Source organism: Geospiza fortis, unplaced genomic scaffold (assembly GCF_000277835.1).
Source record: "Geospiza fortis unplaced genomic scaffold, GeoFor_1.0 scaffold54, whole genome shotgun sequence".
In the NCBI taxonomy this organism is placed as follows: domain Eukaryota; kingdom Metazoa; phylum Chordata; class Aves; order Passeriformes; family Thraupidae; genus Geospiza; species Geospiza fortis.
This window is the reverse complement of record NW_005054301.1, coordinates 6,599,162-6,612,937: the sequence shown is the minus strand read 5'-3', so window position 1 is coordinate 6,612,937 and position 13,776 is coordinate 6,599,162. Positions and strand designations below refer to the sequence as shown.

The 13,776-nt window shown below is 40.2% G+C and overlaps 1 protein-coding gene across 1 annotated transcript; it reads right to left on the bottom strand.

The window, feature by feature from the left end:
• Nucleotides 1-5,200: 5,200 nt before the first annotated feature.
• Nucleotides 5,201-13,269, bottom strand: ALDH6A1 (aldehyde dehydrogenase 6 family member A1). The gene is made up of 10 exons (XM_005417603.3): nt 13,192-13,269; nt 11,655-11,816; nt 11,003-11,081; nt 10,155-10,457; nt 9,340-9,461; nt 8,907-9,096; nt 8,057-8,238; nt 7,479-7,658; nt 7,194-7,292; nt 5,201-6,730 (listed from the first exon to the last, which is right to left on the bottom strand). Exons 2-10 carry the CDS (start codon nt 11,766-11,768, stop codon nt 6,626-6,628), a joined length of 1,374 nt encoding a protein of 457 aa, XP_005417660.2. The 5' UTR covers nt 11,769-11,816; nt 13,192-13,269; the 3' UTR covers nt 5,201-6,625.
• Nucleotides 13,270-13,776: the final 507 nt, after the last annotated feature.

Here is a 13,776-nt window from a genome sequence, read left to right as displayed (position 1 = left end):
GGGGCCTTCAGCACGCCATGGCCAAGGAGAGGCTGGAGCGCTTGTTCAGCTCGGAAAAAGAGAAAGCTGAGAGGGAACGTGCTGGGTCTGGCTCCTTGGAGGAGGCTTTGGAGAAAACGGAGCCAAACTCTGCTCGGAACACAATGAAAAAGAAGCCCTGTGCTGTGGTTCCCATTTGCTTATCCATTTACCCTTATTCCTACTTTTCTAAATCCAAGTACCAAGCAAATCCCTTTTACAGTTAGAAAAAAAACCCTGAGAATGGAAGCGAAAGTTCAGTTATTTAAACATCTAATTTATTGAATAAGAAGATGCAAAGGTCTAATCCCCAGACACTGATGAAGTGAGTTTGTAGGAAATTATTTTCTTGCTTGTGTGCCAGTGCTTGCATTCAGCCTATCTAGTATAAAAGATCTTACTTGGACCTTTCTCCAGAGGGCCAATTTTCTTTTTGTATCTGTCACTTTTTCTCCTTTTCTAAACTTCCTGAGCACTGCACCACCATCTGTAGCACAGACCAGACAGCTACAGTATAAAGTGGAAACACTGGAAATGGCCTTACAGCACATGACCAGAAAATCTGTAAGAGAGACTGAGAAACTCAGCATCCACCAAGTATGGTGGGGATCAAAAAACTGCAGCAACTACTAGAAATGCAGGATTGAGAGATGGACAGAGTGAAAAACATAGCCCAGAATATCTTAAATGAGGGGATTGAGGTGGAAAGACTCTACATAGATGCTCTGTGATGTGAATCAGGAGATCACATCCAGTAGAAAACATTAGAAGAAAAAGGCCCAAACTGCCTATAACAAAAAAATATGGAGGCATGTGCAGCAAAGAAGCAATTTCCCCAAATCAAAATGTTCAAAAGCAACAGAAATAGCGCAAATAAAGTGCACAGAGACCTAGAGGAAGCACATAAATGCTGCTCGTATGCAAATGTTGAAAACTAGTGTCCATCTTCCTAGACAGATTCCTAAAAAGTCCTTTGCATGATAATATTTTTTGTATTTGGAATTTCTGTAGTGCCAATAATTGTATGAGTTTCAGTATCCTATAAATTAGCAATGACTTTGTGGGAACCTAATTTCAACTAGGTTATCACTTTTTGGTCCTTATTTCTATGGATTAAACTAAAGGTAAACTCAAAAGAGTTATTTGCATATTCTGCCATGTCATGTGGAATTTGATAGAGAACTTCCAGTACAGATGTGCTGCTGTAGTTTCATTTTAATAACTATCATTGCTTCTTTTTTGTTTTATAGGCATTTCTTTTTCTGGCATTGCTCTTTTGCTTTTTACTCACTCCAGTGAGCTAGCAGTGAAGCCTAAAAAAATTACAATTAAGGTGCTAACAGCTCTTTACTGTATTGCTGATCATTTAACATAAACATACATTAGATGACAAATCCAGTCTGTTTTCCATATCTCAGAAGCCTCTGCTTTGCACTGTGCTTTCAAGGCTGTTTTCATCAAGCTTTCTAATAATTTAAAAATTAAGTAATTACATGAAACAGACACTGGCATATTGAAAACAGGATCCCATGCAGTGCAATACTGATTGACAGGATTACATTTTATAGTGAATAAAACAAAATTTCAGATTTACAAGTGTATCTCAGAATTTCTGTTAGGATGCAGTTTAAAATAAATTAGAGCATTCTGCAGTAGCCAGTATTGCAGGTCTCCAGCCTCATGCTAGACATCTGTACCTACCAACTGCAGCAGTGTCTGAGCACTTGGATTTCAAGCCAAAAGAGTTAAGGTCCCCCATAGCTGAAGCTTTCATACATCCTTGATGAGAGATTAACGTGATCCTAAACCTCAGAAAATTGTTTGTTTAGGATGGATTGGCTACTGAATAACTTGGTGACACACAGTCAGTTGGAATGCTTTGTTCAGGTTATCTCAAAGATGATACAGCAGAAACACTCCCTGAAAAACCAGGGTCAAATCTGTAATTGAGGTCCAAGGAGTCTTCTCCCCTGGAGAAGAAGGGAGAGACTGGAACTGAGAGAGAAAGTTGTGTATTGACCCTTTTATGTATGAACAGGAGAGATAAGGAAAGGACAATGCATTTGAAACTTGTTAATGTTAGTACAAGGCCTCCCTCTCCCTATTTATTACCACTAACAGAAGTCGTTGGGTTTGTTTTATTTACTTTAGAGAGCCTTAGATTTAGAAGTTGAAAACACAACACTGTGCTTACATTTATTTTTAAAATTTATGTGCTATGAAAAGCTGAATAAGAGCAATGCAGACCTAGAATTTTAAACCTGCTTTACACATACAGAATCCATGAATGATATGCCTTTGAAATTTTCTCCTAATATATTGATCTTTTCCATGTTTTTCAAGGGAAATTTTTTTTTTAAAAACTGGATATCAGTAAGTTGACACGAGAAAAAAAAAAACATGTTTTGTGATTGCTTTTTGTCCAAATGAATGAGACAAATCCATGGTAATATTTTGTTTCTTCAGTAGGTGGATACCGAACTGAGCTGATCACTCCAGGTCACAGGATTCCAGTAAATTCTGAATCTAACATAAGAATCTAGCTGTGTGGCTTGGTGTGAGGTACTTTAACTTCTTCAAAAAGTTGGTACACTATATACTGACTTTGTACATGCACTAGACTATACTGTTAGATCTTTGTGTATTGTATCAAAAGAAGAACAAGTGGAAATAAATTTTGATACTGCTAAGGTCAAGAATAGAAGTCAGGAGAATTAACTTTGCTCAGTGCAGTGGGATTTATTTTGTTCAGTCATTAATGGAGCCCTATCCATCTTTACCAAACAAGTAAATAATGTCTATTGTGACAGTAGCACTCCCCAGATATATTTCCTTATAAGAGTATTGTAAAGCAAACTTCCCAGTATTAAAAAGTACAAATATCTGCAGCCAGATTATGAAAAGTTTACTTGCTCTATGGTTCATTGCTATCTGCATAAGAAGTGTGGGAGCAGGACTTTAGAGATACCTAAAATATGGCTTACAATGAAAATTCCAAGTGCAAGCAGCATTAAGTATATTATAAGCTGTGAATTGGGACATAAGATTATAGTAAGGTATCTATGTGCACATGAATGTTTGTGTGACAAAAGTGAGGAATTTTTTATTAATTTTAAGATTTGTTTTTGTGTTGATCTTTCAGCAGCAGGCATTTAGACACAGTTTTCTCACAGTTTTTCACATGGAAAAAATCTCATGACCTCCTAAAGCCCTCTCTTGTTGAAAAGCAGGTTTATGTCTTCTAGAGGATGCTCTTGTGAAAGTCCATGATCATACAAGGAGGCACATTTTCAGCTAGCACAGTGAGTTTTGATTAAAAAGGCAAAATCTCTGCAGCTGATGTTGCATTCAGTATAGGATCATAGAAGGTGGTCCATGATGAAGACTCATATGCCTGATTTTCAGATACCAACTCAGATACAACTTTATTGCTAATTATAACACTCCAAGGCAAGCAGTGTTAGCTTACCCTGGAGGAATAGGTAGGGCGGGGTTCTGCCATGCACAGCTTGTCAGAGGTGAGGCAGCCAAGCACACGAGCCAAAATGCAATACTCAGACATCAAATTACCAGATAAAGTTCATCAGCAGGAGCCCTGGAGGCATTTATACATAAAGATATAGAAAGATGTGAGACACTTCCTTTGGAAAGGCAGGCTCCCACTTTCCAAAATGGACATGGAAGTGGGTTGGAGCCTTTTTCTTGACATAGACAGGAAAAAAACCGCTCAGAGTGCAAGTCACAGGACCCAATTCTCAGAAGTGGTTAAGCCATTTTAAAACAATTTTTTGATTTTAAAACAATTTTTGGACTGGAGCATATTAGATAGCTTTCAGAATCTAGATTTCAGTGCTTTCTGAGCAAGAAAGTCTTATAAATAGTCTTCAAAGGATTGACTATGAAATTGTATTTTAATAGTCTAAAGAAATTATGAGATACTTTAGACTATACTTTTGTATAACATAGCAGATACATTATTTAGCTTATTTTTATGTGAAATATTAAATAAAAAGGAGCATAAACAGATGAGTGGAAAGCAGTAACAGCAGTAAGATGAGGCAGGTAAATTACAATCAAATAGCATCTACAGCTTGATCTAAAAAAGGCAGTTCATTACTAGAAAAGGAACACACAAGATTTATATTTCTAGTTCAATTATTTAAAACTATCTGTGTAAAAATGCTGTTGGAAATATGGATAATTAGAAAAGATATTTGCACACAAATGAAAAGATCATACAGGTGTGTAGAAGATATCTGGAGAAAGTGCAGGAATAGTCCTGCAGTACCTCAGGGAGCAGGTAACCTTGATAATAGACTGCTTTTGTTACAGGAGTAGATGGGTTTTAGAATTTCTAAAAGAAGGATACAATGGACAAAGGATACAAGGACAACAGCAAAGTCAGAATAGCAATGCTGATTAGGGAGAAAATTAAGGCACTGTGAAAGTAAATGACTGTAGACAATATTAGAGGCTGTTAATTAGTATTTCTTTCCTCGGTACTTGAGTGAATGCCAATGTCTTAATAATGACTTACCTAGAATATTTTACCTTTGCAACACAGAAAATACTTATCCCAGCCTAATGTTTATTACACAGCAGGTGACATTATCAGATTCATCCTCTTCTGCAGTGATCCTTCCACATGTTCAGATGTTAACAGCACAGACCAAGTAAGGCAGCTATATACTTTCCATGAACAGCAGCCAGCAATTAGCAAGTCATCTGCACTTTTCATTTTGAAAGTTAGCTTCTGAGTAAGGCTGTGAATTCTAGATCCCCTGTCTGCTGCACTGCTGCTTTGACTTGTTTGTGTCTGAAATCCATCTGAAATATACTTCTTTTTCTCCTTCTTAAAGACCTAATTTTTTGCCAAGCCAAAAGCTTGCAAGACCCTGTACAAGGCACTAGCATTTGGACTAGTGGTTAGAACCTGTGTATAAAGTGTTGGTATAACTTAGTGAAGATGTCTGTGATCAAATTATGTGTACATGGAAACAGAAACAAGGCATTCCTTGAAATGCTCTGCAAGGAAACTGGTACAGAGGTCCCTGAAATACTGTAAAAGGAAAATGTATACATGGGTTACAGGAGTTGCAGACCATCTCCTGTGAAGAGGGGAATAAAATCAACATCACACCTATGTAAGGTCTTACCAAGGAACAGTCATGCTCTGCAGAAATATATTAGCACATTTTTAATTTGTAATCAAATTGCAAGGTGAGAATTTCCCTCTAGTGTATAGCAGAGGAAAAAAACAAGATACAAACATTAGTGAATCCACAGCAATTGCTAATATAGAGCTGTCAGTTACAGGGCATCTTTACCAGAAGGCAGGATACAAAATGTTCACATTCAGATTGTTTAATTAGAACACTTAATGGTTACAATCATTAGAAGAATATTATTTTCCATGGATGTTTGAGTGAGATCCCTGCAGATCCTTCATGGCTGCATCATCTTTCAGGAACCAGCAATAAAAATATAGGTTCTCCAGCTCCAAATGCACATATTCTTAAAACCACATTGTATATACCAAGCCTTACTCCTCTCTAGCAATAGGAACTTGCAGTCCCAAGAGTACATGACTGTGTTTGAGCAAATGTGACAAGGAGTCAATCAACCAACACAAGAAATACAGCTACAATCAGGACAGCTACAATCAGGACAGGAAGCCAACAGACAAGGCCTGGCTGCTTTGTTATTAAAAAATGTGTTCTTTCTTCCTACTGACCTGTCTACTTAGGCTCCATTTTATTTGGACGCACATGATGCTGTGACACAGATACACATACATGGTTATGTTTCTGCTTCCACTGTTTCATTATGGTACAGGACATGTAGGTTTGTATCCCTTAGCACAGGGAAAAGGCACCAAACAACAACTTTCAGCTATGATGGAGTTGCTGGCAAGCTTGAGCATACAAGCCCCAGACAGAACAGGAACAGAAGTTTACAAGCTGTCAAAGGTACAGTGAAGGTCACTGTACCATACAGAAATTTCTTTCATCCTCAGACAAGCAATCAAATATGCTTTCCTGAAAAATCCATACAAAGCTATTTCCCAGTGTTTTGGAAACTGCTTGACAGGTGAAAGACTGACAACTTGCTATTTTCATTGTATGTAAAGTCACTTCTGTGAGACACCCAAGATGTCCCAGTTATGTCACTCAAAATGAGTACTCATCTTAGAGTAAGGTGAACTCAGAATCTTAATAAGCAAGATAAAGAGGTAAATAAACCTGCTACAAGATGTAGTCAGGAGTGAGTCACTAAGGCTAAAGATACTAAAGTGAAAACCAGAGTTATGTTCAAGTTCACGGGGTCTGGAAAGAAACACAACCTAAGTCCAATCTCAGTGGCTGCCCTTTCAGTTCGATAAGGTTATTTAGTCTTTGATAGGTTGTATGGAAAAAATTAGTTCAGCTAACCAAAAAACACTGACAGCAACAGAAAATCCAGACCATGAGTCACATGAGCCCGCATAGTAACAGATCCTTGAGACAAAGGAGCTTTCTATCCATTCCCAAGTAAAGGGTGATAGTCAGGACAAAGCTGAAAAGTGCAGCATAGAAGGGCACCAGGAACAGCATCTGCAAAGGCTGGTTTAGTTTCCCATAGTTGGCATAACCACAGCAGGCTTGACAATGGTGGCATCTTCCTCTTTCCATTGAGAAATGATAGTTTTCAGCTGTGTATAGAACTGCACTCCCTGGAGGAGAGATCCACATATCAGATATTTGGCCTTATGAATTCCTCAGATCTACACTAGTGGTATATCAAACAGGTTTTGCTTTATCTAAAAAGGAAAGAGTTTTCTTCTGTGGAAACAATTCTTGTCAGCCTGTTCTTTTTACCAATTTCACAAAGATTCTGATTCTGTGAGAAAGATTGCTAGTTATTGCTCCCTTCTCAAATATCCTAAAAAGATTTGCATTTTTTTACTTAAGGGAAAAATAAAGAGGAATGGGCTATTTATGGTTGTGACATGCTTTATGGTGCTGTGATCACTGGCTGGTTTTCAGTTTCCTGGTTGAAATACCTTCAAAGTCTCCTCACTAATGAGGTCTGATGACCATCTGCCCATTGCCATTTATAACATTTATATCAGTGATTATCACAATTCAGATTTATCACAATTCAACCCAAGGGAGTACTCTGAATCAGAAAGTTACCTGTTTGCCATAGAAATTGGTGTCCCCTCTGAAAGAAGCACGAGAGCCAGTGAAGGAGAACATGGGCAGAGGTACTGGGATTGGAACGTTGACACCCACCTACACAAAGGAAAGCTGCCATATTAGTCACAAGAAATAGCAGATTGCAGAGCACTCTCCAAATGCTTCTGCATTTTCTTATGTCTGAGGCTGGGTACTGCTGGCTGAGAGGGCAGTGATTACAGCTGAATGGTTACTCACTGTAAATGGTGAGGGCTAAAAGCAACAATCCTAGCTGGAACATACCTGCCCCACATCTACTAAGTGAGAATATTTCCGAGCTGTGGCTCCATTGGTGGTGAAGATTGCAGTTCCATTCCCATAGGGGTTATTGTTCACCATCTCAATGGCCTCGTCCAAAGTGTCTGCTTCCAGCACCACTAGGACAGGCCCAAAGATTTCCTCCTTATAGCAAGTCATGTTTGGCTGCCAATACAAACAGTAGAAAAAGCAGCTTGTATAAAGGATATAATAAAAATATCATAGTAAATAGGATATAAGAAACACACGTGCTGTTGGTACTCATAATATTCCTAAGATTACTGATCATACTGCATTGCCACAGGCCATCCTTCAGTCCTCCTTACCTCTTCACCATTTCCCATGCCCTGTCCTCTATCTAGTGCACTAAAGAAGGCACCACTTTTCATCTCCAGAGTGCTTTCTGCTTTTACTGCCCGCATTACAAGGAGCACTTCATTGACACTGTGCAAGGGAAGGCTGAGCCATTTGTGGCCTTTCTACCTGGTGATCATTGGTCACCACACCATTTTTCAGCTGACCTTGCAATACACACTTGCAAGCACTGGTTTTGGTCGTCTTACCTTCACTTTGGCAAGGATCGTTGGTCCAACAAAATTACCCTTTTCATAACCCTTCACTTTGACATTACGTCCATCCAGGAGAAGGCTGGCACCTTCTTTTACTCCTTTCTCAATCAGACTGCAAACCCGTTCCTTAGCTTGGGGACTGATTAGAGGCCCAAGATCTGCTCCAGGCTGATCTCCTGTGAAGAGGCAGAGACACCAAGTTTTTAACTCTGACAACTTCCTTTTCATAGGCATCTGGGAGATAACTACACTGGCAGGAAAAATCTGAAAATCCTGATGTTTCTGAGACACAGAACACAGAATTGAGACATTGATGAGCAGGAACAATAGCCTGCAGCTCTCATAATCAGCACAGAATCACCAGAAAGACAAAATTCAACAATAGATTCTTCTCAGGAAGGAAACTTTTCCCCTTTGCAGCACTTTATTGAATATAAACACAATATAATTTCCTTAGAATTGAAACAGTCTAGCTTTTTCAAAGTACTTGTTTCCATTTTTCTTTTTTTATTGTATGCTTACTAAAATTGGAAGGATCTTGAAATGATGTTGCTACATAAATGGCAGATATGAGTTAAACATAGGATTTAACCTTAAATCCCCAGTTAAAACAAGACTGATCCTGTAAACATTGCATCACAGTCCCAGCAGCAGCTGAAAACATATTCCTACCTCCAAGTCTAGGGCTGGGTTTCCCAATCCAGACAATCTGCTAGCTCCTACCCCTACACATCAAACCTGTGGTGCCAATAGCTCCAAGGGTCACAACACAGTATGGCAGATAAGCTGACCTAAAAAGCTATAGTTGCACAGAAGTGAAGTACCTTGTAAAAACTATCTGTACCTGCATTTACTCGTAGATTTTTGGCTCTGTCTACAAGCTCTGGCAGCCATTTCTGAGCTTCTCCTACTAGAATTGCTGTGGACAGGGCCATGCAGCGTTGGCCAGCTGCTCCAAAAGCAGCTCCAACCAGCTGGTTCAAGGTGTTCTCTTTATTGGCATCAGGCATCACCACACCATGATTCTTGGCTCCCTGAAAAACAACACACACAGTCTCCCATTATAAACCACTCCAGACTTCTTCCCTAGTCCTCTGGCAATGATTTCTTATAGTGGCTATGATTCTGCTACCAACAGGCTGGCAAGAGAGCAGCCTTATCACTTAGCTATCAGCAGCAAAGTCAGCTTCTGCTGCTGAGCGGTGTGGTCTCTCTTAACATTCACAGGTGACAGAGGTGGTCTATGTGCTCAAGTGTGCTCTGTTCAGAGACATTACCATGTTGGCCTGGACTCTCTTGCCATTCCGGGATCCTCTCTCATAGATGTACTCGCCAGCCTGATTAGATCCCACAAAGCTGATTGCTCTGATATCCGGATGGTCACAAATGAAATTCACAGCTTCAAATAGGAAATAATACATTGTAACTGTGATGCACAAACACGTCCCTCCGTTCCCACCCCCACAGCACTAAATCTATGTATCTTTCTTCTCACTGAAATTATTGCCTCTGTGTTCCCACACCTGAGTTCCCTGAAAGCCTGTCTGTGTAACTTTTCACTCACTTCTTAGGACACATACTCCTGCCCTGTCTTCATTCTCCCGGCTCTCTTACATCTCTTCATGCTTGGGGCACCTCCCAGGGTGCCTGAGCTTTGTTGAAGTGAAGTTACTGTTCTCTATTTGTACCATCATGTCCTGAAGCTACTAGTTGTGTTGTAAAAAATAGCATGTTAGGAGCCAGGATACTGGCATCCACTGTATAGCCAGTGAGGCATTTCATTCTTGTTTAGGCTTCTTTGTGAAACCAAGATGATTTATCTACTTATTTTAGCTGCAATTTAGGTTGCTAAATAGAATTTGAGCACTTACATGCCTTGGGAACTCTGACCCCAATCCCCAAAATTTTGTCCACCATATCTCCTGAAAGATCTGGTGCAAGGTGACAGAGAATCTCCCACTCACCTTTCAGCTTCATCAATAGAGCAAACCCATCTAACAGCAGCAGTCTCAGACTCTCCAGCTGGTACCTCCCACTGAGCACACACCACAACACAATACATCTGTCATCTCCCAGGAAGGGTTGTTATTACCTTCATGTTGTCCATGGATAATATTCAGGGTCCCATCAGGGGCACCAGCATCCTGAAACAGCTTGGCAAGGAACATTAGTGCTCCTGGTACACGCTCAGACGGTTTCATCAAGAAGGTGTTTCCACAAACCATGGCCATGGGGAACATCCAAAGAGGAATCATGGCCGGGAAGTTGAATGGTGCAATGCCAGCACACACGCCCAGAGGCAGGCGGTAGGTGTAAGTGTCCATGTCTTTAGTGATGGAGGGCATGGTCTCCCCAAGGATGAGGGATGTCACACTGCAAGCGTGTTCAACCACCTCTGCAGCAGAAAGGGCAATATGCTGCTGGATGATCTGTTAACAGTTAGTCCCCAAACTCCCTTTTCACTACTGCCTTTACCCACCTCTTTCTTCCAGCCTCTTCTCCCACAACTTAAAACTCACTGTGCTCCAGAAAACCCCTCTGCCATAATTGTGAACAAATTATGAATGGATTCTCTCTTGACCACACTGCACATCATTGTGATAGGAGTACAGGCACAACAGCCCCACTACAAAATGCACAGGTATAGCACTATTGTACCACCTGCGACTCAACCTTAGATATCTGAAAACAGGTGAGAAGTTCTTATCCCTTTTCAGTAGTTTGCAGCCATTCCTAGAAAAAGCTCTAACGACTTGGAAGTGATTTAAAGATACTCTATCTAAGAAAACTCTTCAGCTTAGAGCTACAATTGACACTTTTCTTTGACTAGGGGGCTATAAAGGGATCAACATATACAGAGCAATCAGTTGCTCAGGAGACCTCATCCCTTCCTGTGGGTTCTCAAACCCCCTTTTTTAACAGGAGGAGCCAGCAGCTTACGGAGGCCTCGGAAAACATCTCCCTCAGCATCAGCCAGGGTTTTCCCTTGCTCATAGGTGATGAGTTTGGAAATTTCTTTCTGAAAATGGAAAGCACAATATTTATGAATGTTAGAAAAGTGCCCACCCATGAAATAGATTGCAAGGATAAGACAGAATTAACAGAGAGTTGAACATCACAATGAATAGACTGAACAGAATCCAGAAAAACCTATGCTGACTGATTTGCTTTTTATAAAAAAGAAGCCAATAACCCACACAGGTGACATTTTAGAAAAAATCATCCTAGGATGGCTTGTATTCTAATGCTTTCAGGTATGACAGCACATACACACCAAAAAAATCCATCAGAGAAACCCAAAAACAGTAACATGTCTTCATCAATTGACACGTTCCATCAAGGCTCAAAGTTCCTTCCACGGTCTTTTGGTAAAGGGACAAATTCAGAATAATACTCCCTAAGAAGCACAGCCTCTCTGTTACCATTGGATGGGAAGTGTTTTGCTGCAGCTCTCAACAGTGTCTCAGTTGGTTCCTTGATCATGGCAACACCTCATCAAGAACTCTGTAAACCCTGAGTCTCTCAATTTAGTTCCTAAAATCAGCTGCAATGCATTGAGCCATAGCCATCACACACAGCCATGGTGTCTCACCAGATTGTCTTTGATGAGTTGTTGATAGCGCAGAAAGATTTGCTGGCGACTCAAAACAGATGTTTCTGACCAGTTCCAAAAAGCCTTTTTGCAAGAAGCCACAGCTGCCTCCATCTCACTGGCTGTAGCTTTCGGTACACGGCCAACCACCTCATTTGTGGCCTGAAACAGAAAACAAATTGCATCAAAACTCAGCTTTTCTCATATTTTCCCACCAATCATTCAAGAGTCCTTTCACAGTACACACCTAATATTCTTGTTCTACAAGGAGTTGTACTTCTGAGGGCAGAGCACAAAAGAAATGCCTTCCTTGATTGCAAACAAAAGGCCTGGGCTACAACTGGAGTAGTTCTGAAAACCTGCACTCCAAATATATCAAGTTAGGCACTCAGAAAACTACAAATGCAATGCTGATTTCCAAGCTGGAGTTGAAGTGATTTGTCTATCTTGAAACTTCTAGAGAGTATAAGGCAAAAGTTTCTGTGGGCTTTGGTCTTTTCCCTCTCCATTCATCTGGCTGGTTCATCTGTCTGTCCCTCTTGCACATTAAATGAGGCAAAATTCCTTTGTGAAAATCAGGACATGACTGTGTAATCGACATTGATGTTAGCTTACCCATACCCCTAGGCCAAAGTACTATATCTACATGCAACCTTAACTCTACGGTATTTTAACTTCAAACTTGTTGCCAGTTTAATCTCCTTCTAATGTTCTCTTAAAAATTAAATCTGCTTTGACATGACAAAAATTTCAGATATCTCACTAAGAGAGAAACTACTCAAAACAAGAGGAAGAAAATTAAACAAGAACACTGCTTGCTACATAGACACCAAATGAGCTTCCTGAACATGACTTGCTGCTCTGATCATTTCCACACAGCAAATGAAAATAGAGCTTTACAGAGAAGATTTAGAAACTGCTCTTTAAATGCTTACTAGGGAGGCCAGGAGGATCAGAATTCTGAGCGCAACCTCATTTCCATTTGTCTTTGGTGGAATACATAGACAATACAAGTGCTACTTATCTATTTTGTGCTGCATAGCATCCAGCTCTGTGATTATTGTGGGCCAGAGATGGAAGCTCTCTGAAAGGAGAGGAGCTTCAGCTGTCAAGATTTTTCACCTTTTTACTCTGAGAGTAGTATCAGCCTCTGTCAGGACTTCACTTTCAGCTGGCATCAAATCACACCCAGTTGATTTCATATACAGGGTGAAAGACACCCTTCAGAAATTTGACATACTCATCACAGAGCCCTTCTATGAAAAAAACAAACAAACAAACAACAACCAGAATTGAAGCTTTCTTTCTGGAGATCAAGGGCTTACTATGTGAGAGAGGTAAAGGTGATAGTAACTTATTCTGAGATTGACATTTCATGTGAAAAGGAAACTGAGAAGCTGTAGAGTGCCTTTAAGCTCCAAGTCTAAACCTTTCCTAAGAAATATGTGTATGTTTTTCTTCTGCCACATCCTGAAGAGAGGCACAGACCTTTGTTTCACAGTGATCACATTTACAGAAGATGAGACCATTCACTTACCGGGTTGTGGATATCAATCCATTCTGTAGTTTTGGACTCAATAAACTTCCCATCAATGAAGAGTTTGGTTGTTGGCTGTGGAGGGCAAAACATTGAACAGTGAGTTATTTTGTCTCAATGTGCCTAAATACCTGTGTGCCATATTACATGCAAGCCTTCATAATTTACTGCTATGTGAACCACTAGAGTCTGGATCCAGTCTGGATCTTCACAGCAAGACCCAGCTAACTGCTCTCTGCCCCATTTTGCTCTCACTTTACACCAAAATGGCCAAAATGCTTTCTAAAATCAGTTATAGATAAAAATATATTGCTCTGCTTATGTTCAGAATTGTTTCAGTCTATTTAATCAAAACCTGAAAAACTGCAACTCATAAATGTTAAGAAGAAACAGTTAATAATTCACTTCATGGGAATTCCATGAACCCAGTGCAGACTGTACCACTGTCCCATGTGCCTCATTCCCATCAAGCCACTAAGCAGGTTCATCTTTCCAGTTTATAGCTTCAAGCAGAAAATTGGACTTTCCCCACCCCCTGCTTGGTTTTGCAACTAAGAGCAGGAAACCTGTATCTGTGGACTGTCC

Coding starts and splice junctions, on each gene's coding strand:
- ALDH6A1 (XM_005417603.3), bottom strand. CDS start 11,768: ATGGAGGCAGCTGTGGCTTCTTGCAAAAAGGCTTTTTGGAACTGGTCA. Junction 9,097..9,339: donor AGAGAGTCCAGGCCAACATG/GTAATGTCTCTG, acceptor GTTGTTTTTCAG/GGAGCCAAGAATCATGGTGT. Junction 8,239..8,906: donor AAATCTACGAGTAAATGCAG/GTACAGATAGTT, acceptor GCCTCTTCACAG/GAGATCAGCCTGGAGCAGAT.